The 26,999-nt window shown below is 33.5% G+C and overlaps 1 protein-coding gene across 2 annotated transcripts in view; it reads right to left on the reverse strand.

Moving 5' to 3' along the window:
- LOC106458365 (protein angel homolog 2-like) overlaps positions 1 to 26,999 on the reverse strand; it is a 68,253-nt gene that overhangs the window by 7,873 nt on the left and 33,381 nt on the right. The window contains exons 1-3 of one of the 2 annotated variants that reach the window (XM_013917874.2): positions 23,515 to 23,642; positions 17,119 to 17,354; positions 4,025 to 4,094 (exon numbers count right to left, since the gene is read on the reverse strand). In XM_013917874.2, coding sequence (XP_013773328.1) covers positions 4,025 to 4,094; positions 17,119 to 17,268 — 220 coding nt within the window. In that variant the 5' untranslated portion in view covers positions 17,269 to 17,354; positions 23,515 to 23,642. Of the gene's footprint in view, positions 1 to 4,024; positions 4,095 to 17,118; positions 17,355 to 23,514; positions 23,643 to 26,999 lie in introns of those variants that run through there. The other variant, XM_013917872.2, reaches the window with a different exon arrangement.

Below are 26,999 nucleotides of genomic sequence, written 5' to 3' on the forward strand. Positions count from 1 at the left end.
ATTAAACTTTTGAATTGGTAATTGCTACTTATTAACCTTTTGAATTGGTAATTGCTATTTATCAAACTTTTGAATTGGTAATTGCTACTTATTAAACTTTTAAATTGGTAATTGCTACTTATCCAACTTTTGAATTGGTATTTGCTACTTATCACTTTGAATTGATACTTGCTATTTCTAAAACTTTTAAATTGGTAATTGCTACTTATTAAACTTTTGAATTGGTAATTGCTATTTATTAAACTTTTGAATTGGTAATTGCTACTTATTAAACTTTTAAATTGGAAATTGCTACTTATCAAACTTTTGAATTGGTAATTGCTATTTCTAAAACTTTTGAATTGGTAATTGCTATTTATTAAACTTTTGAATTGGTAATTGCTACGTATCAAACTTTTGAATTGGTAATTGCTACGTATCAAACTTTTGAATTGGTAATTGCTACTTATCAAACTTTTGAATTGGTAATTGCTACGTATCAAACTTTTGAATTGGTAATTGCTACGTATCAAACTTTTGAATTGGTAATTGCTACTTATCAAACTTTTGAATTGGTAATTGCTACTTATCCTCAGATTCTCACAAGTTGTAGAAACATCAAACATACTTTGTCCAAATATGCCATTTGATATATGTTCTCAGGTTCATTAGTTATTTTGTAGGAGTAGAAAGCTATTTGGTGATGGGTTTTACATAATTCATCCACATAACTATTTGAACTAAGAAACGTGAATGTATAGGTGACAAAGGATCACTGGTTTATATTTAAGATGAACAAGAAAAAAAAGTTTCTAATTCTTACAAAAGGTTGAAACACACATCTCATCTGGTTTGCACCTCTGGATAAATTTGTTCAGAAGTGAAACTTCTTTTATCGTGCCGTCATAGTTGTCCTACATTATTATTAGTTTTAAACATTTCAAACTTTAAAACTTTGATAGTATGCAGTTTTTTCAACCTGTTTTTTTATAATATTGTCAATGAAGCAACTATTAAATTAATTACATTTAACAAAAGCTTTAACAAAAGGAGTTTTGTGGCTGAGTGACTGGTAGCCGATTTGTTGCAAATTCGAAGGTTTGTCGCGACATATTGTTGTGTCCCAATTGTTTCAGTCTATCCAACTGTATGATGGGTACCAGTTGATAGCTATCAGGTTAAGCCTGAGATGGAATGGCATCCCATCCAGGGGGAATATACCACCATTCTCATCCCTTTGTATCAACGAAATTAGAGTTCAGCACCGGTTCCTAAGTGTCGTCTCAGCACAGGAGGGATTTCACCTTCGATAACTTTCGTGTAACAAAGAATAACTACTTAGAATTCTTTAAGTTTACATACGATTCACAAGAACTTTCATTAAATTGGTATCAGATATTACACTATCAACGTAACTGTTTAGAAAGTTAAACTAGATCCATGTTTACATTAATCTGTAAAAGTGTATTTTAGGTGATTACTATTTATATAGTGCAAGAATTTCTTAAGAACATGTCTAAAATAAAATGGTTTAAAACCAAAACAATATTTTTCTAACCATTATTTATCAAGATTGTTCAAAAAACAGGTTAATCATAACAGGTAAAAGCTTTGATCTCATATTCACCCTCATCAATCTGGTCATACATAAAAACCATTAAACATAAAATGTGATTTTTAATAACAATTTATAAAAAAAACATGCTTGACAACTGATTCACTATAACTGAAGATGAAAAAACTAACTTAGTAAATATATTAAATGTTTCTTGCAATGGAACATTAAGCAGACAGGCTTCATCAAAACTGGATTTATACAATTTACTGTAACATTATCATTAAACTTAAGATTCGAAGAGGAAATAGAAAACTGAAAACTGTCTTTGGCATTCACTACTTATGTACCTGAAAAAACGTACTTAAAAGAAAATACAAAGAACCTATGATTATAAATATCCAACTTTGTAACTGTTAGTCTTGCACATATATTTGGTTTGTCTGATAAAAGCTATCAGCTACAGTTTTGTCTTTCTTTAAATGCAAGAGTAAATTATGTAGTTTTATTTCTATCCTAAATGTTCAATCTTTCTTTGATTTCACAAATTTTTATGTCATCCATTAACGGTTAAACTAACATAATTACTTTGTTTGAATTTAACTATTGTTTTATTACTAATGTCTGGATGTTTTATAACTAAATTAGTAGTTTTTCTACAAGATCAATATGAGCTCTATATTACTCAGATAACGATTGTCTAAGCAACTGGTATGAGTTCTCACTGTATCGAAAGCCAGATCAAGTGTAAGGAAATAAAACTTTAACTGTCTTAATAAAGATTTCAAGGAAGACAGATAAGTAACAAATTGCAAAGTTTGGTTCAAATCCAAATGAGACACCTTATTTAATATTCTTTTTCCAAATCATTAAATTAGTAAGAAAGCAAATAATCTGGATTGTTCAAGAATGAACTACAATGTTGACGAGACCAAAGTTGATTCAGTATACAAACTATATTGTGATGAAGTAGTTGTTGCGTCAGCGAGGTCACGTGACTAGTATCACGCCACTCCTTCTCTCGAACCTTCGTGAATTATCGGGAGACTACTAGATATGTGTTAGTCTTGTATATATAAGACGTTGACAACGTGACGGGGAACAGAGGTAATGAGTAACTGAATGTATGCGGACAAAATATTGTTGGCCACGTGAGACATAGCGTCGTTATAGAGCGACTGTTGAAATTAAGTGTATCGTAAAGTTATATTCAGAAACAATAAACCAGTTTTATTTAAGAAAGGACTTGTGTCGCTAAAGTTTCGTCGGAACGAAGTTACGGGAAATCATCTAACGACTGGAGGCGTAACACAGTATTACAGTTCTTATGAATAAGGTTATTTACAAAACAGAAAACTAATTTAGAAAACAGTATATCCAACAAGTTAAGTAATCCATTAGATATAAATTAATAGATGTAGATAACTTATATCTTTCAAGAACTATATTTGTGCTTCTTTATATGATTTTTATTGTTGATTTACACATGAAACAAAGGGAATCCTCAATCGCCGTGGCTGTAATTAGACCTCAAATCGGTCAATAGATAGAGCTATGAGCTAAACGTTTGTGCTTGATAAAAAAAAAAAAAACTCGGGGCCATTCTATGAGCTGCTATGCCTCGGTAAAAAATATTTAGAAAGAAAATTTTCACTGTTTAAAAACTTTTTGATGAAGAAAACTCACGGGTACATAAGTACAATTTTGTGATGTTTTAAAAATTAGTATAGTCTGTTTCATATATATTACTTAAAGTGTAAATAAATTTATTTTTTGGAAAACCAAAGTATTGAGAAAATAAACTTTAGGATACAGAATATTACTAAACACGTATACAAGCTATACATTTTACTTTATCCCAATAAATGCACTAATTTATAACTATAAATATAAAGACCCTCCCTATCCCACAGTGCATAAACTTAGAGCAGTTCTAAAGATATATTAGCTGAATGATACAAACATAGTTTGCTAATAAATAAAAAAATGCAATTTATGAAGTTATTAATGTAGAAGAATAAAATAGTAATAATTACAAACACGCTGTTTATCTAGAATCCAAAAAGTAATGAGAAAAAAAAACATAAAACATAAAATTGAGTAAATTAGTTAGAAAAAAATCTTACTTTAGAATACCATTACCACATTTCATTTATATATTAACATATAATGCACACACTACACTACCATGAAATTGATGATAGATAAACTAAAGCCTGAGTTAAATCAAGAAACGTTGATGATACAGTTGCTGTCCAAACTATAACCCTGGTCAGATATATTGTTGTTTTAACACCTATCAACTACGTTCACAAGAATGATCTAGTATCTAATAAAGAAAGCTTAAGTGTTTTATTTGCAATTATATAATAGATTATTTTCTCACAAAAAGGAGTTTACTACACTGAGTTAAGCCTTATCCTTTCACACAAAATTATATATTTCATATTTCAATGTATAATTTCATGACTTTTGATGCAGAACACTAACCATTTCTCATTAGCTGAGGTTTCCAGAACATGTGATAGTGATTAACCTGGACTTCTTGGAAGCATATAACCTGTTAACATAAAAATAATGTAAGTTATATAACATAAGCATTATGTAAATTCTCTACTTGTACGATACAATCTTTGATGTGTGAGAACTTATTAATCACAACAGCAAAAACAAACTTTATGAAATAATTAGGTTGTGTGCCTATAATTAGGAGATAATATATATGGACTGAAATAGCTTCAACTGCTTCTCTTATCACTGTTGTTTATGAGATATGCCCAAAAGTGCCATCAGAACTACAGATCAGGAGGAAGAGATTCATATTTTGAAAAGGCTGTTGTGGTTCATGTATATTGTCTCCTCATTCTGAAATGTGTCGTAAATAATTATATATAAGTCAAAGCATTTTAACTAAGTCCACTTACATAACTTCCTTCTCTATCCTAACAACATTTAATTCATTATAAGTACACTAGTTTATAAATCTCATCGTTGATCTAGGCGACTGACTAAAAGTGATATAGCTTGAGACACTGAAGATTATAGTAGAGGTTTTGTTGCTTTATTTGAGCTATTATATTTATGTTACATCTTTTTCTTCCCTTTTAATTAATGATATTCAAAATGTTGTTGTTGTTTTTTAGATAAAAACAATGCAGTAGTTACAAGATAGTTTGGTTAATTTAGCCACACAATTTTGTAAATTTTAGACTTTACAATTTACATATTAGCAGGTGAATTAGGGATTGAAAATAAACCAGGAAAACTATTTCTATACTAGCCCTCCAAAGATATCGGCAGAGACGGATTACGAAAACAAACTGAGTGGGGTGCTGCGCTTAAAGCTGGATACATTGTATATAACATATAACAGTACCATTCATACAGTTCACAAACTAAACAAAATTACGTTTGACAAAATTGTTCACTTACATTCCAAACCTTATTACATTTATTACCCATCTTAGTAAAGTATAGGCCTATACAGTCCCAAAATTGCATAAACTCAAACTACTTCATACAAAAATAATTTTAAAAGAGTGGTATTATTACTCATTTATTGCTTCATAAACAGGAAATTGGGTACACGATTAAGTCCTATTTAAATAGTGTTTAAAAATAAACTTTTTTTTTGATGGACTGTTGGCCCACCAGGAATTTTCCTAGTGTCCCAACAACCTAACTTGAATATTACTGTTACGTCAGAAGCAGAAAAATCAAACCAACTTATGTAATGTGCAGCATTGAAAATAATTATGTAAACACACAAGTGGTGCGTATACAGGAGTCACATACAATGAGTAATTGGAAATATATGGTGAGATTATCACTCGGACTCTTTTTCTTCCAGGAATCATTTTACCCCATTCGTTGCGCAAGCTTAGGATCACTATTTTGCTGGAAGATAAATCCCTGCCTAATAGGTCTTGTTTCTGAAGGAATGACATGATACCCGTTTCAGCCTTTTGGTTTAATTATCTCTCTTGTTTTGCTCAGCTAGATCCATTGAGGCCACTTCATGCTAATGTTTACCTTTCACAATTCATACTTTTTCTTACAGTTAGATCATTGGCAAGACCTTTACTAGAGTTTCCTATATCACATAAATCGCATACCCCTAGTACCTTAAAACTACTTTTAAATAGTTTGGGCTTTCAATCTCGACAGCTTCTATTATCAACAGCACTAGTTTCAAGTACCATCTTTAGACTTTCCAGACAACTCTTATGGAAACGTGACGTTTTGGCTCAATCTGTCACACAGACTAGCTATCACCAGCCACAACTTTGATTTCTATATTTTTTCATATCTCATTTCTTTACTGGAAATCATGAATGTAATGTCAGCCAACTACAGTGTAAACTATCAACTTGTGACTGTACTCCATTGTTACACCTCAATTTAATACTGTGGAGAAAGATCAGTCCCAATACAATTGCATTTCATACCAATTATATTCATGTATTCATAATTATTTTCAATGCTGTATAAGAAACTCGGCATTTCTTAATTAATTTAAACAGGATGTATACATATGTATACAATCGGTAAAAACATAAGGTAAATATAAATCTACGATATTAACATTGGTGTTTGTTTTCTGTTATTAAGCATAAAGCTACACAAAGAGCTATCTGTGCCTTGCCCAACACGGGTATCGAAACCTGGTTTCTAGCACTATAAGTCCGAAGACATACCACTGTGCCACTGGGGGACTAACATTTGTGTACTTGCACTAATGAATGTCAAGAAAATAAGTTGAAAGAGCTAGTAGAACCTACCCACATCATTTAAGAACATTCTTAGCTAGCCGTTGTGTAATGTAGTAAAATCGTTGGAAAAGTAACAAGTGGTTTTTAAACCTTAGAGATACATTTAGAGTAGTAATACTTATTTTCATAACCAAGTCTCTCAATGCAAGTTTGCCAGAAGATTATCAAAATAAGCCTCTAGAAACTCATCTAGTTGTAAAAATGGTTATGGCATTGTTTTGTTCTGAAGCACTTTGCAAACATTGTTTTAAAAATAATTTGATCAACTGCTTAATTCTTTCCCTAAACATAAAGAGAGAAATTCTTCTTTTGGGTTATGAAACTACTATCTAGGAATCCAATCAAATGAAAAAAATTAACAGAATCTCATTGTATCATTTTCCTTTTTTCTTTTTTTGCTGAGTGAAAGAAAAGTTTTACGAATGAAAAAAAATAGCAAAGCACACGTAAAACTTACTAACGATAAATTCAATTGTAAGAGTCTATTAATGGGACATTGTTAAGTCTTTTTTCCTGTGAAATTTGGGGTGGGATAATATGGTGAGTAAGCAGTAAAATTAATAATTAACCAGCTAATTGAAATATTATAACATATCAACTTGTAATTTCAGGAAATAAATGCACAATTAATCATTTCACATAATATTTCTTATAATCTCAGAACATAATCATCTGTGAAATATTTCAGGCAATTACCTCTAAAAATGTCACGTTGATATTACATGAAATAACTCTGTTTGTGTTGAAGTTCACGCAGAGCCACTTTACACCAGACTAGAGAAAAGGCAGCTAGTAAACACCACCCACCATCAACTCTTCTCAGACCTAATAGTGGATTTCACCACCAATAATTAAACATCGGTGGGTCCAAAGTGTGGAGTTTTATTTTTTTTTTGTGGTAATAGAACATGAACCACAGAATCTCAGAGATGCAGTATAGCAAATTAACCAGTAGGTTGCATTCAGCCTGACAAATAGTTTAAGAGAGAGATAAGTCATTGTAGAATACAAAATATATTTCTGTCTAAAGATAAATTAAATCTGTGTTAGGTGAATTATTTATATATAAAATTGTGGTAGTGAAAGAGTTAAACTGAATAAACTTCATTCCCTATTGATTATGTAAGGAGAGGGTTACATCCTTGACACAGTTCAATTACGCGAAACTAACAAAGGATCCAGGCCTAAGGGACCTTAGATGGGATATTCTTTAATCACTAACTTCATGAATGGTATTATTTCATTTTGATAGATTAAATTCTCATAAGATTCAGCCAGTTTTGAAAACCCTACATGTGTTCTGTACATAGCCAGTCGTTTTCAAACGCTCTAATAATTAACATTTTTTGAATTCAAATTAAAGTTGAAAATTAACATAATCCCTATTGTCATGATTTTATTTCTTTTGGTTTTGTCGCGATACAGAACTACGAATCTTTTATTTTTTCTCAGAATTTTCTCCCTTTTCCTTAGCTTTCTTTATTTTCGATCCATATCTTCATATAGTCACATTTTCGTGTTTTCTTTTTGTGTTTGTTCACATACTTTTGTATCCTCTAGCTGATTTGATTTATCCATTTACCAGGCACCATCTGTCCTTGGTGTTTAGATTGCTTATGAAATACTTTCTCTGGCCACTTTTTCTTGCCAATATCCTAGCCTGAGAGGGATGAAGTTGACGTACTGTTAATTTTAAGTGTTATTTTAAAATTATGATACTTCTGCTATTAAGGTGCTAGATGTAGAGGCACAAGACTGAAGAAAGCAGAGAGGCACCCGTCAATCATTAGAACAAAATGACCGATAAGGAAGCAGAAAATACAGTATAAAAGTGTTTAAAACTAGATTCCACGTGAACAGTTTGATCTATACCTGAAGGTATTGTGATCATATTATTGGTATGAGAAAATAACTTGTACACAAGACAGCTGATTGTCCAACAACAATACAACAGGCAGTGTAGCTAAAATTCACTCTTTCCAAATATTTGAGATAACAGTAAAAAAAGATAGAGAATATCAAAAAATCTCACAGAGATAAGCACACAGGGATGTACAATGTACACAGACAAAGCCCACCGTGTGTTCAGACACATACAATTTAGAGTGAATTTTGCTTTTGGACCACATGCCAAAAGTTGGGCATGCACTAGAGGTGTAACTTAAATTAACTGAAATAACAGTATTTTTGGAAGGATACATGGTCCTATATTTATCCAGAAGATTACTGCAGAGTATCCATCGGAAAAACAATACAACAATCAAGTAAAAATAAAATATCAAAGATGATGCTGGGCAGCAGTTGAAGGAGGTAAGTGTAGACATGCTGCAGGTAGTGTGATGTAAAGATGTAACAATTGCTCCACATGCTGACTCACAAAATGTTCTTCTGAGGAATTCTAGTATTTGAGACCAATGATAGATATTTGAATGTTTCACTTGATGAGAAAAAGCCTGAAGGTCTGTTCGAAACCACTTGAAAGATGAGTATATATGTTAGAAATAAAGAATTTCAGCTACAAAGTGAGGATAGTAGTATGTCACAACCTGTCCAGCAAAGGATTTATAGAGAATAGATAAATTACATGAGGACTGATAAAAGAATTCAATGCCAGCAACAATGTAGCAGACTGCCTGTACACGACAAGAAAGTCAATCTGGATTTAATAAATCACTTCCTCTGGGTAAAGCAATACTACTAATCTTCTTTTGAGATAGATACATATTCACTGAAAACCTGTATCTAACATATGTCAGTAGTATGAATAACAAAGCATTGCCCAGCCAATGCAAGTGAGAAAAAGAAATAACTTTTCATTGTAAGAAACTGAGATCATGGATAGCCAAAGGTTCAAAGGTGCCCAGTGGCAAAGCCTAAAGTACCAAGAAACATCTCAGGATGGATTTAATACGCAAACATGATTGAACCAATTTCAAAAACAGCTCTATTTTAGAAATAAAGTACAGTTTTTGACAGGTGAATGGGTAGTTAAATAACGATTGGTGCCCTTGAAGAATCAGAGGTAAGCTGTAGCCTTAAAAAAAGCAGATAGAAACTCACATAAAATCGTGAGTGGGTGGATATGAAGGATCAACCTTATGTCTGGTGCACTACATTAGAATAGTCAACCATTTGGATTGATAGAATGAGCTATCAATAATCACAATCTACAAGAAAGTCCTATAGCACAAGCAAAGAAATGGAGAACTCAAACATGAAGATTTAGTCTTTCTAGGTGGAAATGAAAAATGTCTTGGAAGCGATCTCAAAATACCCCATCTTAGAAGTCTCACATAGATGAGACTTAATTACCAAATATACTTACATGACCAAAGTTACTGGTTTCTATATATACCACATAAGTCATGATCCCTGATGAGACAAAATAAGCTGTCACTCATATATTATTAGAAGATGATATTTAGTTGATGTAGCTAAGTTGCCAATGAATAAAAACACAGTCCAGAGGAAAGAATATGTACTAAAAATATAATATTAGTGAAGAAAACAGAGGCATTTCCTAATGGCTGGAAGACATTATACAAGAAATTAAGTATCTGTAACATTCTTCCAGAAAATCCGATAGTCCACACAGATGTGATGCAAACAGAAGCTACAATATTCCATTTTGAAATCACTTGTGATATGTGGGCATATTATGTGTTTTATACCATCTATAATTACAAATGTTTCTTTGATAACTTACATTCTGCAATAGCATGGAGGCAAAAAGTGGTCTAGAAATTTGTTAACATTACCTTTGTTCATTTTATTAGGTAACTTCTTCTCTGCCTGCAAGGATATTTTAGCATTGGATGAAGCATCCAGGTTGAATGGGTTAGCACTGAAAAGTGACAACTGGCCAAAGCTATCAGGTAACAAAGGTGGCGTCATATACTGGGCATAGAAATCGAGTTTACATTCTAGATTTGAGTGTGCCTTCCTAGTTCTGTTCTCTACTGGATGATCTATGTAAAGGTTCTATCTGTTTCGGATCATCATTATTGGTTATGCCACAACCAATCCTATAAGAGAGGAAATGCCAGAGCTAAACAAAATCAAGGGGAAGAAAGGACTGTCTGCTTGTCATTATGGGTAAGTGCACTGGTTTTTCTTATCCTTTGGGTGGTAATACAGGTTTTGTACACTGTCATCATTCCACATTTAAAAAGGGAACTCAAATTGTATCATTTAGAAACTCAACAATTCTTGGTCAGATCTGCTGTTATATGCAGTTTAATTTATCATACCCTTGTTGGGAAATCATATTCACTTAGAATACCACAATTCGGATTTGTTGCAGGATTTTTGGAGTGATATAACACGAGTAAAATATGGGAAGTTTCTTGGCCACATTTTGAAGAACCCTGGAGTCTCAAAGTACCCATCTAAGATACCCATGGTGAGAGACTGGCTCTGATCTGAGTTGAAACTAGAGGTTTGCAGTTTTATTGCCTTTGCATTATACTATCGATGATTTATGGCCAATTTCTCAAGGATAGTAGCACTATAGTCTCACAAAAGTGAAAACACACTGATTGGATCAACGAGTGTGAACAAAAATTCCAATCCCTAAAGCTTGCTTTAGTGAATGTCCAATTGCTAGCCTATCCCTGTCTGGACTGAATGTTTCTCTTGGACATTTACACCAGCAACAAAGTTAATGTAGTTGTGGGACAAAATGGAATGTGTAATTGTGTACTCCCATTGGATGCTCATGGCTCCTGAATGTAGATATTGTGAAATGAAGAAATAGCTCTTTGCTGTGGTTGTATTTATGAAACATTTATACCACTACTTGCATCATCATGGTTCATCTTCATAGTAAACCACATTTCACTGAAATGGTTAGTGAACATTAAAAATCTGAAGAGGATGATAGCACATTGGATAACAATACTCCAAAAATATGACTTCAGCATAGTTCATTGCATAGCCTTGCATCACAGAAAAGCAGGTGGACTATCTTGCTGTAAGGTGAAACCTTGCCTGTTCGTGGAATGTCCTAATTCTGGACACTGTGTGGAAGTGAAAACCACGACTGTATTGACCATAGTGACAAAAGACCATAAAGTAGACAACCCCACTGAAGGACAAGTGTCAAACTAGATGCTTCAGGAGCTTCAAGATGAGCAATTGAATGACCCTCACCTAGTATGGGCACTTCTTGCAGTTCAACAAGGGTAAGCCTGTCCAGTAATAGTAGAGGAGCATAGTATGAAGGAAAATAACTGTGTCACTTGTACAGACAACTACAAGTGTAAGAAAGTGTACTACACTGCTGTTACCAGCCAGAGAGGTGTGGTGCTCCAGCACTGCTGCAGCTAGTAGTCTCCATATCTCTGTGGCAAGAGACACTCCAGACAAAGCACACCACAAGAGGGCTCCAAGGTGTAACCCACACTTATGCCATTATCTGAAGGTAGTTCTTTTGGTTATCAGTGAATCAAGATATTCAGCACTGTTGTGAACACTGTACAGTGTTTGCCACCCACAGAAAATTTGCTGAGACAAAGTAAACTCCAATAGAAGGTTGTTGGATCTCGTCTCCAGAGGATATCTCTGGATATTGCTGATCCATTCCCAGAAATCATAAGGGGCCATTGTATTCATTGAAAATTTTACAAAGTGGTCTAAAGCATATCCACTGACTGACATAATAGTTACAGATGCACTAGCCAAGAACTGGATAAGGCAGCTTGAAGAATTGGAATAAATCTGCACAGAGCAGAGATTAACCTTAACAACCAGTTGCTTGATGTAAGGTGTTAAGTGTGGTGAAGACATGTACTTCTCCTTATAAACCCCAGACTGATGGTGTGTACAGTACAAACTACCAGGTGGGTGCTTGTAAGTTTGTTAAACCTGCCAGAACGAATTGGGATGAGCACTTGCTGTATATAATGATGGCATACAGAGCAATATAAAAGGAATCAACAGGATGTTCCCCAAACCTACCCATGTTCAAATTAGAATTATGGCCCTCCACCATCAGGAAAAGTCCCACAGTGCCCACAAGATTATGTAGAGTGGATAAGGTCAACAATGGCCAATGCATAGGATGAGAGCACAGAGACAGAAAAGGTGTTATGACTAGATGATATAAAAACAGACATACCAATGTGGCAAATAGACGTGGTTATGGTACATACCAACAGTATGGAAATAACGTGGATACAGCTCGATTAATCTGTACTTGGTACTTCAATAAGTTTTTCCTCTACTGTATGAGATACAATGGGTGCAATGTGCATGAAAACACATGGAACACATTGATAACTTGCATCCACAATCACAAATGAACCCTTGGTGCACTGGTTTGAATCGGAGTCTTGGGAAGAGGAGGATGAATCATGGGAGGACAAAGATGCTATCACAAGTCATCAAACTCCACTCAATTGTGAACAGAAAGCAGCAAATACCTATTTGGCAGTCTTCAATAAGCCAGATGAGTAGTTATTGGATATAGAAGTGTAATCAAGATGCCATCTTCAGCCTTCCAACCAATATGGATAGAATTAATTGATTATGAAAGCTAGGTTGGTCAGGTAGTTGGAAGACTGCTGGCCAAAAAGCATCATAATCCTTTGCTTTCCAACCCATCAAACACTATGAGAAATACAATGTATGCACTACGTTATGGAATTTCTGCCTAATCTTCAAAGCTAAGAGAGTATTTGGTTTGTGCAACCAATGATTGAAAGAAAGTGGTGTACTTTGCTTTCTGAACTATTAGCTAGGAAGGTCCAGTAGAATGCATGGACTAACTAAATTTTGCAACTACTACTCAGTTACTGACAGTTAGAATGATAAAGTGATTGAGAATTCAATGGTCAAAAGGACATTGTGACTACTTATTTTCCAAGGCAATGTGGATTTACTGAAGAAAAAAATTCATACGATATTTCAAGAATATCTCTCTGAAAATTTAGCTGAGCCATGAAGACTCTGTAGGGTAAATCACCTGACGCATGTTGGATTTTACGCTAATCTTTGCAGAAGATATGCCAGGTTTGTGGCCAATAAGGGCAAATTTTAATCTTGGTAAATGTATTTTAAGTCTCAGTTCATCTGAATTTTACCAGTGACCATTTATTCCACAAAAGTCCAGATGACACTACTTCACTATCAAATGTACCTTCTTCAGGTAACTAGGACATTATAAAAGTCATCTAAGTGGTAGCCAGAAGTGAGCTGTATAAACTACTAGAGTACTTGACAAAGTGTAATGGAAGCATATGTCTGTGTCAATGGGCGTGTGTAAACAAAAACGCACGTTGAAAATATTAAAGAGACCTTCATGGGTGCTTTTACACAAATTAACATAAATGAAGCAAACACACAAAGAAAATAGTAATAAATAACAAAAAGAGGCAAAGTAAGTGAGAAGATGCCAAGAGAGCTAGGAGACAAAGAATTTAATCTTGATGTCAAGTACTGATAAATATGAGATTAACTGTAATAAAATAACCTAGAAAGTATTACTGGAAAATAAAATGTGCCTATGACTTTTATTAATCCAAATAGAATGTTTCAATTTTAACATTGAGACGATTGGTGGGTTTTTGGATATTTCATTAAAAAAGACAATGGATGCAGAAGGACTTACATTATGACAAGAGAGAGAAAAAACAAAGTTTAACTGGAGTTCTCAAAAATACAGTTTGGCCTGTATTTTTTGCACAAGTTTACCTGGATTTTCTCGTATGAATAATGCAAGAATATTCTAACTGAACCAAGTTGAAATATCCATGAATGAGGGAAAGTGTGAGTAGTACATGAAATTCACAAATAATGAATTAGATATAAAAATATATTCACACATGGTGCATCCACTGTTTTAGTTGGTTCTGATCGAAATATACTCATTCAAACAGATGTTTTAATATGCACCACTTCCTATTACAACTACAGACAGCATTTTCATGCTTCAGAATTGTATTTTGTAATGAAACAATGTACCACCCAAAATGCTGAAACCTTATAATTTGCACCATAACTCTTACACGCTTTGTAGACAAACAAAAGTCCTTAAGAGTAGACAGTGAGAGCTTTGTCATGCACTTCTGAGGTAGACAAGCTTAATTTATGTCAGTTCAACAATATAGGGCCCCAGAAGTCTTGACCCGTATTCCTTCCTACTGGAACTGGGCACTGTCTGTGTGACAGCCAGATAGTAATTGAAGGATGAGGTTAGGTCAGAGAATCTGGTGTACATTTTCTAATTTCCCAGCAGGAACAACAGTTGGCAACATGGCCATGTGTAGCTGATTGAATAAAATATAACGGAAGTTAGGAGGTTGGAAAGTCCTCTAGTTCTCTATACACATTTTTCTATGGGTGAAAATAGATAAGCTTTAATGCACCGTTAAGCCTGTGGATATTGTTTGATTATAACCTAGTTCATAGTTATAATCAGGCATTAAACCTCCCTTTAACTTATACACTTGGATGGACCGTTGACAATTAGAACTAAGGTAACCCTTGCATTTTAATCTGGTCTTTCAATGTTTATGGTAAAACCGTGGTCTCAGTCAGTCTCTCTTTATCTTCAAACCACTAGGGCTTGAGGCTCAGACTAGTGCTCCTGTTCTACTCCTGTTTCGCCATCCAAGACTGTTAGAAAGATGGGATCCTGTACAAACCTTGAAGATTCACAGCTTCCCCGATATGCCAGTAACTTTTTTACAGATATGGGTGTGAAGTTTTCATGTAGATTGAAAGCATTGGGTTGATTTTTGCTCACTGTTAATGAACTAATGGATGGAGATGCATTGCTGGGCATCTTGTCTGGTTTGGGAGAATCGCAGAATCAGTGAACAAGTTAGCAGTGATGTCTTCTCGGGCCGAACTGCCTGTGATGGCTAAAAAAGCTCTGATGCTGCTGGGGAGTCAAGTGACGTCCTCAGCCTCAGACTTTTACCATCTATACCATTGACTGGGGAACTGAGCCTTCAAGCACACCCAATATCAGGGCTTATTACTGCTGTTAACACAAACTGTGGAAGTGAAGATCAAGAAAAGTGGTCATGTGGTTTGCTCCATTGCAGGATGCAGCATGGTGATGAGAAGGAGAACATGGATGTGTTCACTCTGACAGGATTACTACATCCTAAAGCTGAAGATGAGCTTCTTAGCTCTAGGTGCATCCTGGTCCCAAGCAACTAAGGTGGGGTGGGCTCCAGCAAGGTTTTCAAGGCAACAACAGCAGTTCACACAGGCTGGTCCAATTACGTTAAAACACAATTGACAAGACGAATTATTCTCCTCTGCTCCGTTGTTACAATACAATTGGCGATAATTTCACTTACATTACACTGTTAGTTACCACAGTTGTATCCAGAGTTTTGAGTAATTGTCTCTTTTCATCAAAAGTCTATTGTACACTTTTTACAGGTAAACTCACAAACCCACAATCTAGCTGTAGCTATTTATCTAACTAACTAACTACATTTTGTAGGTGTATAATGAAAATAATACAATATCGTGTATAGATTAGTGAAAAACCACAGTAAATGAAACAAACTGTCAGAAATCTGATATTAGAGAAACTAGTTTCGACACATTCTTGCGTCCTCTTCAGTCTGATGCACAAATGTGTTGAAACTAGTTTCTCTAATACCTGATTTCTGACAGTTTGTTCTATTTACTGTGGTTTTTCACTAATTGCATGTGTATGTATAGACTGACAGAGGCCTATAACATTCTAAACATTATGCGATAATATGATGCAATAATACTCAATAATACAACAAGTGCGAATTCGCAACAACTGAATTCCACAATGATGATTCGTACACAGTTGCATAAACAAACCTTTGATGAACTATAATTTCTAAAAATAATTTTATTTATCAATCGAGGTATACTTAAATGGAAACAGTCGTGCTTAAAATTAGACTACAAATAGGCCTATTAGGGGGATCAAGGGGGTTTGGCTAAACCCCGATTTTTGTAATGTTTACCTACTTCGCCTTAAAACATAAAGAAAAATAAACTTTTATGACTACTAATTATCCTTTATCCTTTGTACAGCCGAAAGAATTGAAAATTTGCGTCAGTGTTTAAAAACTTTTTAGTGGTGAATAAATGTTAATTAATAAATACTCTTTGGTATTTTAACATATATATTACTTACTTGGCCTTAAAGCATACAGAAAAATAAACTTTTATTACTACCAAACATCTTTTATCCTTTGTACAGTCGAAAGAGTTGAAAATTTGTGTTGGAATGTCCACACTATGTTTTCTATTTCCTGACCTAGAATACAATGAAAAAGCTCAAGAGTGCTATTTAAGTCTCTTTCAGAGTGCACACGTACGTTTCTTCAAGAAAACATTTCATTTTTCTGCATAGTTTTTATTAAAAATGTGGTGATTAAAGAATTACTTCAAGACTGATGAAACAAGTGAAGAGTAGGTGCGTTTTGGAGGTACAGACAAATTTGTTTTAGTTGAATTCTATAACTCAACAATGGTTTCTCGTCATTTTTGACGAGCTTTTATACCAGTTAATTATATTTGGACTATCTGAGGTATTACAGAATACCTTTTGGTACCAAAGTTTTTAGCTGTTAGTTGCTAATGGCTAGTCTTGGCTAGACTTACATACAGAATAACTTTTGGTATCAAAGTTTTTAGTTGTTAGTTGCTAATGGCTAGTCTTGGCTAGACTTACATACAGAATAACTTTTGGTACCAAAGTTGTTTAGTTGCTAATGGCTAGTCTTGGCTAGACTTACATACAGAATAACTTTTGGTACCAAAGTTTTTAGTTTTTAGTTGCTAATGGCTAGTCTTGGCTAGACTTACATCAACTGCAGCTTTTCTTATTTCTTTCAATAAGTTATTCTTCCTATACTCCCAGGTTAGACATTCAGGTGAGCAATGCTCGTAGAGAAACATGTTGCTCTCCAGCAAGTCCTGAGCAAGAATGTTGTAGCTCATCACTGTAAAGAGCATACCATCATCATAATTCTGTTTGTTGTCCTTTCCATAGCTAGTGAGCGTCCAGGTACGACATACGTTTACAGCTGTAAACAAGTCATCTGTGAAGAAAACATGACACGAATTAAAATATATTTTAAAAATCTATTCATAATTTAGTGGTGATTAAGATTCTCTAATTTTTATATTATGCTTGGTATTATGAAAGCATACAGACTATCTACAGATTTACTGAATATATTCTGATCTCTTGATCTGAGAATTGGAATACAAATATGTTATTTGCTCTTTATTTTTTCCTTAAAAAATCATTAATCATTATAGACGTAATGGTTACAAAATACAGCTAACTGACAATAGCAAATATCTATATGGATATCAATCTACCCAACTAAGGGTTTGTTTGTTTCTTTCAGAACTTTTGCATAGATACACAGATCCATCCTTAATCTTTAAGTAACACACTAATAGGAAGGAAACTAGTCAACAGCACCAACTGCTAACTATTGGGCTACTCTTGTTTAGCCGAGTATTGATTTGATATGACTGTCAATCTTATAACACACCCACGGTCGCAAAGTGCAAAGTACCGTTTTTGCACTAAGAAGTCACGAACCTGATTCACACTCCAGACACGCTAACTACTGATTCATGTCTAGCCAAAGTAAATAGGCCCAGCATGGCCAGGTGGTTAGGGCATTTGGCTCACAATCTGAGGGTCGTAGGTTCGAATTCCCGTCCCACCAAACATATTAGCCCTTTCAGCCGTGTGGGCATTATAATGTGACGGTTAATTTCACTATTCATTGGCAAAAGAGTAGTCCAAGAGTTGGCAGTGAGAGGGGATGAGGAGCTGCCTTCCCTCTGGTCTTTCACTGCTAAATTAGATAATCGCACATAACTATCATGTATCTTTCCGCGAAATTCAGACCAAGCCAAAGTAAAGATAAGAACCTGTGACAAAAACATTAATACAACGGTAAAATAATAATAGGAAAACAGTAGCTTGTATCAAGGAATGAAGCAGAAAGTAGCAAACAAAAAATAATTGATAAGATTTATCAAGAGCAGGTAGCAACAACAATTTTTACACTATGTCAGTTATAAGTACAAAAATACGATGATACTTGTTCTAAGTGTTTACCAGTAATTACCATTGTGAATGTCCTATTTGCTCGGATATGAAACAGAAAGACACATACTCAAAAAATGATTGATTATTCATTAATATGCACGTACGCAGGGAGGGGGATCAAGGGGGTTTGACCAAACCCCAATTTTTGTGTTGTCAAAACATTATGCTAAAATAATTATAGCATAGCTGCTTATGGTATTTGACATTTTCTACATAGTATACATTCTTCTGATGAAGCATTAGCATTTTTTGTCTTGAAATAGTCGCATACAATGGCTTCTGTTGACACTTTGTAATTGGAAGGCCGAAGCCATATTGCTACTGTTAGGTTTTGTAGGATGGATTCTTTACCGTAGTTGGCGATAAATATGAACAATAAACAAACAGCAACACACTCCACTTGTCTTTAAAATAATTTATTAAACCAAGTCAAGCATATATACAAATGTTCTTTACACTGTTAGTTATCAAAATCCACATAGGCTGATTCAATTACTTTAGAACACAATTGATAAGACGAATTATTATTCTCTGCTCTGTTATTACAATACAGTCTGTGATAATTTTACTTTAAAACTTGTCACTATATGCTCTTTATTGCTAAATTCAAAATCACGCAGTCTAGATCTAAATAATAAACTTTCGATGAGTATTTATACACCGACGATGTCTAGAAGATTCCACACAATGCTAGATATTCTGATGCAATAATATCAGTTAAAACAACTAGAAAAATTCAGAAAGTTCTAGTTACATAATGCAACAATATAACAATTGCTAATTCAAAGCAACTGACCCTACACGCAAAACAACGTATGATTCGTAAACAGTTATGTAAACCAACTTGTCATAAACTTTCTCTTCTAAAAATAACTAAATATGACACCCATGTTATATAAACTATCCATGTCATAGCACTCGAATTAAAACTTAAATTGAAACAGTCATGTATACCTAACAGCTACACGTGGTTTTGAGCACAAACAAGCTTCATCATGTCACGGAAGTAGAACTATAAAGTAAATGTGGATTTGAGATTTAGCATTTTTGTAGGTTTTCTTTTTCGTACAAGGAAGGAGCTGAGAATTGTACTAATCTTAAACCCATTTGAAAATTATATTCTATACCAGTAAGAGTCGCGAGACAATACAGTATATGATATATATAAGCTAAACCTTCGACACTTCTTAATGAACGGAATGAAGTGCCTAAGTGAAACTGATTGCAGTGATAAACAAATGTTTATGGCCAACAAAAGAAGATTAGAAATGACGACCAAGGTACAGTATTATGAAACTTTACTGCTTTAGTAGCTAATATAGCCTTTGACATGCAATTAAAATAGCTATCTTGTGTTGTGCTATGCATATCTCTGGTGACTTAAATTACAAAGTTTGTGTTTAATCCATGAATAGTATACATGATATTATATTTCATATATATATAGATGAGTACAACAACAATTTTTACTATACATTTCATTTATTATATAAACTGTAATGTTATATAAAAGCTAAATAATGGTCGCCTCTTTAAAATTGCTATATATTTTTACTCTCAGACACTGTATATGACACAACTCAGTCACCATCTCAGTCTTTCTCTGGGGCTGGCAATAAATGTTCTTCTGTTCTTCCTGGACCATCATCATCATGCTGCACTAAAGCAATCATAGATTCATCATAGATTTGTTATGGTATTTCTGTAGTCGCTGAGCCATGCATTTACACTGGCAATTTATTGACACCAACACAATCCCTTGATGAAAAATTCTAAGCTATTAGTAATCTATCAAATGCTGAAAAGTATTCCTATCTTTATAAACATGTGGCACCACCAAATGTTCTCTTTTTCTCGTGAATCTAAAGCAAATCTAAAATAGCCTGGCTTCAAAAATACCCATGGTTATTATACAAAATTGGAGGGCAGTTTTTCTGGTCCTTGTGCTACCCTTCTTCAAGTGGCACCCTTCTTCTTAAAGTATCACTTGTCAACAAATCATTTAACAACTGAGTAAAAATTGATGATACTATGTAGGCTGCTGATGCTTTGAAGGCTTCCACTGAACATCCATCATCCAATAGAATTGATATTATTACCAACAGTGCCCTTCAATCACGTATAACTCAGAATAAACTTATTCTTCATCAAATTGTCCGTGTCATTTTGTTCTTAGAAAAACAAGGCTTAGCATTTTGTGGTGATACCGAAGATGTAAATTCTTCCAAACATTTGTGGCCTTGCTAAAACATTATGTTGAAAATGATGAAATACTGTGAGCTCATTTGTATCATCACAAGGCAAAAATAGCTACATGTTTATCTCCCTGCTCACAAAAGGACAACTTCAATGTCATAGGATATGATGTAACCCGAGTAAGAATTGTTGAAGAAGTAAAAAAAGGCTGGATTTTTCTATGTTCTTGCTCATGAAGTGTCTTCTCACAATATGGAACATTTACCACTATGTCTCCGCTTTGTAGATGACAACCATGAAATTAGGGAAGAATTTATTGGCTTTGTTAAGCTACAGAGGGTCGGAACAACAAATATTGTATGTTCAATTATAAATATATGGACTGATGTTGGATTATCTCTGAATGAATTGCATGGTCAAGGATATGATGCAGCATCCGCCATAGCTAGCAAAAGGCCTGGTGCCCTAAAACAAATTCTAGATATGCAAAGTAGGGCCTTGTACACTCATTGCGTGGGTCACTCGCTTAATCTTGCTATTATAAATTCATGTTCAGTTCCACCAATACGAAATTGTATCAATCGAGTTAAATGAATAACTATTTGGATTAAATAATCACTCAAACGTGTGGAACTATTAAAGACAATTCATCAAAAGGACATCCAGCATAGAGCAGCTTCATCACATCTTCCACTATTCAATGTATAAATTACATGGTGGGTTGAGAATACTGAAGGTTGGGAAAGGTTCGGTTTATGTCATCAAATCTTACTTCACATATGTGAGATTATTGTGTATGGAGATGATAATTTTGAAATGTTTAATGACAATTGGCTGCTGAAGATAAGAAAAATGCTTTGACTTAAAATGCTGGAATCCTTTGAATTAATTTTTTGTTTAATAAACCCTATGAATGCGGGCTGTGTGGAATCCACTCAGCACATAACCAAGAGCCCCCCAGTAGCACAGCGGTATGTCTGCAGACTTACAACACTAGAATCCGGGTTTCGATACTCGTGGTGGGCAAAGCACAGATAGCCCATTGTGTAGCTTTGTGCTTAATTACAAATAAATAAATAAAAATAAAATAAAAATAACCAAGAAAGTATCCATGTGAGTAATTGTACTATAATTTTTGATAATTTAAGCAAATCTTTACAAAATTTTGCAGATTATTAGTAAACATTACAATACTTTCATGTACAAAATATCAGGTTTTTAAATTAAGTATTAAATTTTTTTATTAAAGATTTGCTTGTGAAATGTTTCTTTCAGTATGTTGACTGTCCAACATGCAAAGTAATTTTGATTTTAAGATTAAAAATACTTTTCTTTATTTGAAATTTGTTAAGTTTTATTCGCTTAATCACTATATCCTTCTAGATAATTATCAAACGTTTTTTGGATAAAACTTTATATTTAATCCGTTATTTAATCAATATTAAATTATTGGTCGATTTGACCAACCTCGTAACCATCATAAAAATTAGGAAATAAATCTAAATTACCTTTTTTTGTTTTAGAATAACTGCAAATTGTTACAGGAAACCACAATTTTTTATTCTAAATAGCTTAAATCTCATAACAGTATACATTTATTTATATTTATTAATTTTTGTTTTATTGACCTTTGAACCGTGTCTGACTAAAAATACCTCGACACAATTTGAAAATTACACGGCGCACGTGCAGCTCACGTCACGCATATCGAATAGCGTAAGCACAAGCTGCTGACTCTATATCCTATGAAGATTTTTATTATTTTCTTTCATTATCTCACTTAATGTTTCTATTTTTATGATTTTAGTTACTTTTATAATAATAAATACTGCAAACAAATTAAAAATAGAAAACCTCGTAAGTTGATGTCAAACATTTTAATTTTCAATAAAGCTTTATATTTTATCTGTTATTTTCTTCACTGTAACAGGTTGTAGGTAAGTAATCAAAGTATAACGAAAATAGAGGTTCCAAAATAAAATGTATAGTATTGTTAGTATTGATCGCAAAATTTCAAAGTACTTATGGCCAGAGTTTATACTTTTCACCTTTTCACACACACTTATTTTATGTAGTTGTTTTATTGCCAGCAGATGGCTTAGAAACTAGAAGAAACAAAATGAATAGTACTGTCTGTCTTTTTCAGTACGGACAGCAGTTTTCCCAGAAAATCTCTTGAGAGTTTCAACTAATCTTTTTACAACTATTCCTTTGTATATTCTAATGTTAGCGACTGAAGTAGAAACCTACCGAATATAAAGCAATGAATTACCTTTCCTGTTTAGGTGTTACCGTACTTTGACACGTCAGTATTAATAAGCTCATGCGGAGCGCAATTCCCAGAACTTACTTGCTTTGAAAACACAGTGGGATAGGATTTAACAGCATGTTGACAGTATAATGGTTACAACGACAATTGTCTAAAGTATTATAAAATGTTTATGTTATGACCTTGTAGAAAATCTGGGCCGATCGAATAAGTCGAAAAGCGGAAGTATCCTACAGAAACTATTCGAATCGCTGTTCCGAGAACACAGTGGGATAGAATTTGCCGGCATCTTTACAATAAAGTGGTTGCAACAAGAAATGTCTAAACTACTTTGTAAAAGTGAGATAAAATATTTATGATATGGCACTGTACAAAGTTCTCTCTGATCCAGTAAATTTGGGTGGTTGGGATTTAGTAATGGTATAGGTGTGAAAGTGCTTATGAACATCCTATTTTACCATACTTACACAGTAACCATATAATGTTTAGTTTCCAATATTTTGTAAGGTACATTGAGGTTTCGGTTGCTATATAATATATATGTATATATATTATTATTATTATTACTATTTACAAATAAATATTTAAATTTAAGTTATTTTTCTTGGAACATAGAACAGTAAATAAAAAATATTCGAAAGCAATGATCTCCACTACATACGATGTTTGAAGTTCTTTTTTCACTCGTTAGTCGTGCTTGCTAACCCTCGTCGTAAGCCTTCCCCAAATTCACGTTAGTATAGAAAATATAATTTTCGTAGACTATATAAATGCATTTTTGAATAAAAAATTATAAATAACTTTACGGATACCACAAAACTCTACTGTAATTTACCAGGCTTCGTAACTATGCAATATTTGAGTTTAAAAAATCTAATTTATCTTCGGAAAATAGCATTGACTATAATACTTCAAATTTTCCAACAATATAAGAGGTTTTCTCTCATACATAACACAGAAAGACTAACAAACTTACGTAAAGGAAATGTAAAGCTTTCGATTGGTTATAAACTTATATGTGTATAAAAAAAGCAGGAGTAGATAAACAATTTTCCTAAATGATGAAGTGGTGGGCGGAGCAAATATGGTGGAGTCGATAAATATTATGATATCTCAGCAAATAGAAAAGGTAGAAGGTTCTTATTTTATATCCTAGCTTGCCAATATCGGAAATTGGAGTTTATAATTCGTATGAAACTATAGACGCTGTATTATGGGCATCATAAAATATAATCCGACCGAAGATGACTACCAGTGTTACCCACAAAGATCGATATTAACTATTTTTTATAATATTTACTTTCAAATTAGAAATCAATTAATGTATAATAATAAAATTTGAATTAAAATCTAATCTACAATTTGATATCAAGTTTATTGACACACATTCATGAATAGTAGTTCAATAAAATGTTGTTAATGTTAGCATGCCACGAATTAGTCAACGACAAGACCAACGTGCAAACCGAGAATATATTCTGTTTCTTGACCACATTATCAGTAACCTCGCTTCAAGATTTGATGTGCATGTAAAGCAAGCAGCAGAAATTCAAAAACTTATGCCATCAAACTTACACATGAGTTTTCTATTTCTGCTATCAGACAGGCTATATATATTTTTACAGGAAAGATTTGCCAAATCCTGATATTTTTGATGAAGAACTTCATTGATGGAAGAAAAGAGGGCTTTCTATGCCTCTCCAGGACAGGTCCCAGATACTGGCTGACTGCCTAAAAGCGTGCTTCAGTGTGCCAAATATTTTTTATGTTACTGAAACTCTTTACCACACTGCCACTAAGTTCATGCTGAATGTTTGGCATCTGCCCTCCATCGGCTGAATAATTACTTGAGGTGTACACAAACCAAAGAAAGACTGAGTATTCTAGTTTCAATACATAATCATTATGACACTGCTATCAATATTACCACTATATGTAAGTTAATTATGGAAAAGCCACCCAGAAGAATGGAGCATATTAACATGCTATTTCAGTGATACATACATGTACATATATGATAGTCAATGAGTGAAATAGCTAATATACTATTGTTGTGCAGAGTTGTTTAGATTAGTAATATAATTTAACAATTAATAACTACTCTGCTTGTAGATAGTACAGTACTTTACTATAATAAAACATACACATGAAGAACAGCGAACTCAAGAAATGATGAATCCTCAATTAATGTGTTATGAGATTTTTTCAATGGCGGAAAGTCAAGGTATTGGAGAAATTCTCCAGGGCGAAAAACTAAGGCACTTGAATTAATTTTAAAATTACCCTATGACACACTCAATACTGCATTCATTACTACTGTCCAGGTTTCAGTAAAATATTCGTAACTGTTTTTTCTGTAACGGGTTATAAAACTATATTCAATAATAATAAGGTTGGAGACACTGTTATAAATATACATGTTGTTTACTCTAGTAAAAAGAAGCGTTTACGATTAGAATAACAGTGCTTGAATGGCTTCAAAGAGCTTATGTTGGTAGCAAAGAAGAACTTAGAAGATTTTAGAGGGAGCAAATCTCGACTTTCAAAAATCAAATTAAAAATAAACCTACAACCTGCACAGGAGTTTGTTTAGTAGCTGTGAATATATTTTGGCGCAATATACATGGCCGGTTTTGCTGTAGGCTTGAATGGCTTCGAAGAAAAACTTGTCCAAAAATGATAAAAAAAGTGATAAAATCTATCTTTCGCTTTCAAAAACCAATATAAAAATAGTCCTATGACCTGCATAAGAGTTTTTTAGTAGGTTTGCCCAGGTTTGATTGAAATATTCATAGTCCTTTTTTTTTTGTAGGCTTGTGAAGCAAGAATAATATAAATAACAATAATATGAAGAACAAATGGATAAATTTTGAATTTTGTCTAACAGTCGAAAAAAATTAACTTTTTGCTATTATTAATATTTTAGCAGCCTTAGCCATTGAAATAGAAGGTTTTAGGTGTTGTTTCGAGAACAAGCCTGCTTGTAAAGACGGTTTTTGTCCCTATGTTCCATTATAACTTTTTGTCAAATTCCTGGGCGATCCCTATTATGAACTACTACTGAGGTTCATGATAAGAATTGTTTTTCAGATACCCATCATATCAAGCCAACAACATAAATTCATTGTAAGAGCATGTTGTATTTTATTTCTTTTTATTCTTTTTTTTTTCAATTTTTGAATTGTCAACTGAGTTGTTAATTCACATATTTAATGTTATGCAATCCTTATTAAGCCACTCATATAACCTTACGAGGAAAATGCTTAATGCGGTTTAATGTGCTTAATTCAAACCTTTTCCATACAAACTTTTCACAATTCAAGGCAGGTACATCCCAATACCTTATAGAAAAAAAACTGGTCTTTTTCAATAAGGAAAAAGTCACATTAAAAGACCTATATAACCTTCCGAGAAAATTGTTTAACGTGCCTTAATGTGCTTAAATTCAAACTTTTCGCATATAAACTTTTTACAATTCAGCGTAGGCACATCTCAATACCTTGCAGAAAAACTGGACATTTTCAGAAAAGAAAAGAATAAAAAAAGTCATTTTATACAACTCGTATAACTTTCCGATGATTAATGCTTAACGTGGCTTAATGTGCTTAAATTCAAACCTTTCGCATGCAAACTTTGTACAATTTAAGGTTAGCACATCCCAATACCTTGCAGAAAAACTGGACATTTTCAATAGGGAAAACAATAAAAAGTCACGTTAAACCACCCATATAAGATACTTAATGTGAATTGCGCTCTGCGAGGAAAATATTTAACGTGGCTGAATTAAACTATATATATTTTTCTAGCGAGTGAAGAGAATGGCTTGATATACTGCAATCTTACATTGGTATTTCTATTATTAAAATACTGCTTCGCTCTTATCACCCAAAATATAGCTGGCACCCCTCTATATGAATCATTAAACTAAGCTACAGAATGTGAAATAGTAAAACTTACAAGATAGTCGCGACACGATTGTAAAAACCATAAAGTAATTTATTCATAAGTTGTGAATTCTACGTTTTGGGAGTAAGTGAAAAGTCTTTTAATAAGCTTTATATAAAATAACTGACTTTTGCCTCGGCCGTCCTTGTATCAGTCGTTAGTGGTATTTGTTTGTTTTGAATTTCGCGCAAAGCTACACGA

Source organism: Limulus polyphemus, unplaced genomic scaffold, assembly GCF_000517525.1.
Source record: "Limulus polyphemus unplaced genomic scaffold, Limulus_polyphemus-2.1.2 Scaffold451, whole genome shotgun sequence".
Lineage (NCBI taxonomy): Eukaryota > Metazoa > Arthropoda > Merostomata > Xiphosura > Limulidae > Limulus > Limulus polyphemus.